We start from the raw sequence: 5248 nt of genomic DNA, 5'->3' as shown, positions 1-5248 counted from the left end.
TTCACATCATAAGCATATTTATATTTTGTACAACCACAATCATGCTATTCTTTAGATTGAAACATACTAATAAAAGCTGCTTTTTGCTTATCTAGACTTTGGATAGTGATAAAAGATGTGGCAAACCTTGTAATCGCTTACACATGCTCCTTGTTGCCGGTAAATTTCCGCATAATGGAAAGAGAACTTGTGTATGCCCATAAATGAAGTTCACAGTTAGCTTAGCTCTTTGAATGGTAGTTTCAAAGACCTTCAACTTGTTAATATCCTCCAACTTCAAGTCAATGCAATGAGCCACGCATGGAGTCCACCATAATTTGCTTCTTTGCTTTATTAGCTCCTTTCCTGCCCCCTTATAATTAGAAGCATTGTCGTTAACTATTTAGAAGCATTGTCGATAATTATTTATACCTCCTCTACAACACTATCCAAGTAATTGAGCATCAACTGATTTCAAGAACCATGCACCTTTAGAGCTATTTACTAAAAAGTTTAGTATAACCCTACTCTTGTCACTGTCCAACCATCGACATAATAGTGCATCCATACTTGCTCCAATCTTTTTTATGATCTACCACCAACTTTTGAACATCTTCAACTTCTTCCTTCGAAATCCAAGTCCTTAGCTCATGACTTGTAGGAGGTTTAAAACCCGGACCGTATTTGGAAACCATCTCCAAATGCCGAAAAATAGTATGGATTATTTGCCACATTGAAAGCCAATCCACTTGTATAGAACAATCGCCCAATAGCCCTACACACATTATGTCTCTCTTGTTTCTTGTAAGAGGTATTCAATGTAGTTTGCCAAACTTTTGAGGATACATAGTTGTTCATCGGTCCTCTAACCTTCGGTTGACCCATAGAACTACCACCAAGAGGAGTTTGAGAACTACCAACAAGAGGAGTTTGAGCACTACCACAATCACTTGCAGTCACATTTGTCACTTCATGATCTAGTGCATCTTCTTCTTCTTCTAGACTTTCCAATACCCCTATCTCCTGAAGCACGACAACCTTTACTTTTTTCAGATCATCGTTCCTCTAAACTAAGTGCTTGAGTACACAAATCTTTCACATTTGGTGGGACCTTGGGACAAGGTTTAATTCTTTTACGGTTGCCAACTAAATGCTTTAATCGGAAGATGCCATCGGTATTTTTTTCTGATCACAAAATGCACACAGAAAGTATGTCAAGTGACCAAGAATTGGTTTAGTCCATTGTCAAGCAAAATTTTTCTTCTGTGTCCCATCACTATAACTCATTGTGGCTGGCTGCATGAACACTGTTTAACTCCATATAGGGATCAGAATCATGGTGGTGGTAGCTCTATTAATTATGCTAACACATTCAAATCCAACACTCATAAGTAGCCCACAACTCAAAATTATTTTGCTACATATATAAGATAGGGACCATTAATTGGTATTTGGGAATAAAAAGGAATTGAGCTTTTAACATTATTATCTCAAAACCCCGATTCATTTTTCTTCTTCCTCTTCAAAAACCCAGTTTATTCCAATCTACCACGCCAATAAAAACAAAATCTTGAAGCTAAAACCCTACAAACTACTCGAAATTTCAACAACATCAATTGAGAAAATACATTAAAATCTTGAAGCTAAAACCCTCCAAACCAAACCCAACTCTCCCTCACAAACACAATTCAGCAAAACAAAACCCATCAAACCATCAATCGCAACAAATATAAAGAGGAGTCAAAGCAGTCAAAGTTTGCATGAATTTGAAGAGACGACCATCGATCAAGAGCAAAAAACAACGAACAAGTATAAAACCCAAAGTTGGGAGAAGAGATAAATCTTACTATGAGCGCAAAGAGCCGCTTTGAATTGTTCGTATTGTGGGCATATATCTAAGAGATCGGTTTATGGATGGGACTGTCGAATTCGAGGATTCTCAGGAATTTGGTTGGAAAAGGCAGAAAGATATTGAATGGAAATCGGGAGAGGGAGAGGTGAATGGAAATCAGGAGAGGGAGGCAGTGTTTGGGAGAGGGAGGCTCAAAATGGCCAAACCTAGCTCTTTATTGTCAAAAACCCAAAAACGACCCCGTTTTTCTTCAAAAGAAAACTAGGCGCATGCCTTCCGCGCCTTCTGTGCGCCTATTACACTTTTCAGGCCTTGTGCAGCGCCTAACCCATCAAGGCTGACTTAGTTGCAGCACCACCTCGCGCCTTTTGAGCCTCAAGGCGCATCCAAGGCGCATTTTTTAAAACATTGTTGGCAACAGAATCTTTAGACCCCATGCATAAATCCCATCGTTCCCGCCAATGCTTGTGGATCAATCTTCATCTTAGAATGGAGAAGACGACCAACCACAATTTCATCTACACTATTAGCCATCAATTTGCCACGTTCGCAACTCAACACAATTGGCTAATACCACCCATGGTTACCATAATTGAGAAATATCAACCAGTACCAATGTCATAAAACTCTCGTCTTATAACAAACATGTTTTCACTCCTTTCAACCGGAAACTGCCCAAAGAAAACATACTCAACTTGATTGTATGAAAATCAATTAGTCCATGGATTCACCAACAGCTTATAATGCCACCATGATAAGAGGATCCAATAATAAATAAGCAAATTCTAAACAAACTAGCTTCTAATTTCATGTTTTCAACTAGTCCATTGATCTACACAACCAAGCCATGTAGTAACAGAGTGAATGACATTACCAAATTCAGCTAGTCCAAGTTCAGTCATCAAGCAAAAGAGGAGCAGATACAATCTCCTCATCTGGATCTAATGATTATGTGAGAACACAAATACATCCAGGTCCTCAAACTTTTGGCCTTAAACAGCACAGAAAGAACACCAGAAAGAATAAACTCTATTCAATTTTATTTTCATTCAACAGAATTTTTCATCTCATTGGTTTTAACAAGTGTTATCACAATACAAACAACAAAACAAACTTTCAGCTCATATTATAATTAAACTATGGACAACACCAAAAACGAAAAAGAAACAGAAAAAAGAACAAAAGCAAAAAAAGAAAAAAGAAAAAAGGAAGAGATAAGAAGTTGAGAATGACTAGTGTATAATAGAACTCGTTGAAATACACTCGCAGGCCAGACTGATTACACCTTCTACCAAACCTAGTTAACATTACCTATGGTCCAACACTCAAGCACCTGGTCTAACAGCAATTAAAACAACCATTGAGAATCAAGACCAGTGCAAAAACAATTCACAAATAAACTCTAGAGTCCATTCTGCTAACGGGTACTGATTGAATACAAACCATACATTACCATAAGTTTCTTCTTTGCTTAAACATAAAGCTAAACTTCATCATAATGAAGAGATGACTACAAGCAAGCAAGTTCTACCGAATAATGATATCATTGAATTCAGGAAGGTCCTAAAGAATCCAAACCAACATCCATCTCTTAAGTATCACTGTTTGTTAGTTGTTACAATCACCCACAACAGAGGATTGATTCCATATCTAAAACGAAAGTGTTCCATCCACATCAGAAACTAAATGCTTTCATTATTGATACCGGAAAACCAGGCTAATGAAAACACAAGATTCATGAAAAATGACTAATCTGATATTGATATATAAACCCGGAACAAAACTGAGCTTCCACAGAGTATTATTGAACAGAACTCATCCTTTTCACCCAATCGAGAAAAATAGTTAAAGTACAAAACTATAAACTAGTTATAAAAACAAAATAAACTTCAAAGAACAGTAAAAGATTGACATATTTTCACAAGAATCTAATCTGAATCTATACATACCCCATTTCTATTGCAGCACAGATATGCAACCAGTCCCATCCAACAACACCGACACCGCAAACTGTGACTACCCTACGATGCAACATAATGTGTGAGCCTAGCGGCCATGTTAGCAACTTGTGATTGCATCTGCACGGCCCTGACCTTGGCCGCCGTAGCCCGATGAAAGAACTGCTCCCTCGACAGCAACCTGACAGTCCTCAAATACTGATCAAACGGTACGGCCCCATCCTGCACCGCCTTATCCAGCGAATACACAACATCCTCTATAGCCAAATCCGACGCCGTACACTCCAACATCTGCTTTGAAAGGGCATCCACACACTCGAAAGCATCGTCCACATCCACACCACCATCCTTACTCTTCCCTTCGTTCTCCCTCAGCCACCCCTCAAGCACATCAGAATTCATCAAAACCATCTGCAATTGCTGCTCCAAACCCTCCTTCTCGTCCAGCATCTCCTTCATCCCCCTCCCTAACTGCTCCGACCGCTGCCGCAGCGCCACCTGCGCATTGAAAAGCCCGTCCATCTCAGCCTCCCTGGCCTTCCTCAGCCCGGCCATGTCCCCGTGCACCATCTCCACAAGCTTGTTAATCGCATTCCGCCTGTACACCTCCGTCGGGTCGTCCGTCTGCACCCGAGAGAACGACCCGCTGCCGTACGGCGACGGCGGGTACTGCCTCGTCGGCGGAATCACCGGGCGAGCATAGCTCCCGGAGGAATAACCGGAATTAGACAAAGTCGGAGAGAGATGAGAGGTAGGGTTAGGGTTTGGGTTTGGAGTGGGATTCCGGGGGCGGGGGGAGGAATAGAGCGGCGGATCTTGAGCGAAGTGCTGGCTGAGATGGCGAGCGAGGTCGACGAGATTGGAGCTGGGGAAGACCCATTCCTTGAGATAGGGGACGTTGACGACGAGGCCGGAGGGGTCCACGAAGGGATGGGGGCGCTTGATGATCATATCGCGCGTGGGGTTGACGTAGACGCAAGGAGCGTGGCGAGGGTAGACGTCCATGAGCCAGATGACGACGGGGATGTTGTAGGTCACGCCCTGAAACGGCATCGGGACGGTGCCGTCGATCTGGAGGAGGTTGACGGCGCGCCCGTCGTTGTGGGTGAACGTCGCCGTTTTGGGCTCTAGGGAAGGGTAGGAGGAGATGAGGGCGACGAGGTGCTGCCGGATCAGCCATTTGATGTCCTCGGCGTAGGGGAGGGCGGAGGGGCCGCGCTGCGAGAGGACGCCGCTCAGGAAGGTGGCCAGCTGTTGCTCCGATTGCGGGGATGACATCGGATCGAATTGGATTTTGATTTGGGTTTTTGAGGATTTGAGAGTTTTTGGAGAGTTTGGGGGAACACACGGAGTCGATTGCTTCCTGGAAAGGAAATAGAGAAGAGAAGGGTCCGATACAATTACCGCGTTGGAGGACTACTAGAACTTTTGAGAAGCATAGGTGTAGGGAATGGGTAGG

At 42.7% G+C, this 5248-nt stretch overlaps 1 protein-coding gene across 1 annotated transcript; it reads right to left on the bottom strand.

Moving 5' to 3' along the window:
* Positions 1-3567: 3567 nt before the first annotated feature.
* LOC101309720 (protein ELC-like) lies at positions 3568-5159 on the bottom strand. The gene has a single exon (XM_004296644.1). It carries the CDS (start codon positions 5065-5067, stop codon positions 3853-3855), a length of 1215 nt encoding a protein of 404 aa, XP_004296692.1. The 5' UTR covers positions 5068-5159; the 3' UTR covers positions 3568-3852.
* Between the last annotated feature and the right edge of the window lie 89 nt (positions 5160-5248).

Source organism: Fragaria vesca, linkage group LG4, assembly GCF_000184155.1.
Source record: "Fragaria vesca subsp. vesca linkage group LG4, FraVesHawaii_1.0, whole genome shotgun sequence".
Taxonomy (NCBI): Eukaryota; Viridiplantae; Streptophyta; class Magnoliopsida; order Rosales; family Rosaceae; genus Fragaria; species Fragaria vesca.
The sequence above is the reverse complement of the archived record's forward strand: the minus strand, read 5'-3'. Positions and strand labels throughout refer to the sequence as shown.

What these genes read in the sequence shown, in the direction of transcription:
- LOC101309720 (XM_004296644.1), bottom strand. Translation starts at nt 5,067, where the DNA reads ATGTCATCCCCGCAATCGGAGCAACAGCTGGCCACCTTCCTGAGCGGC.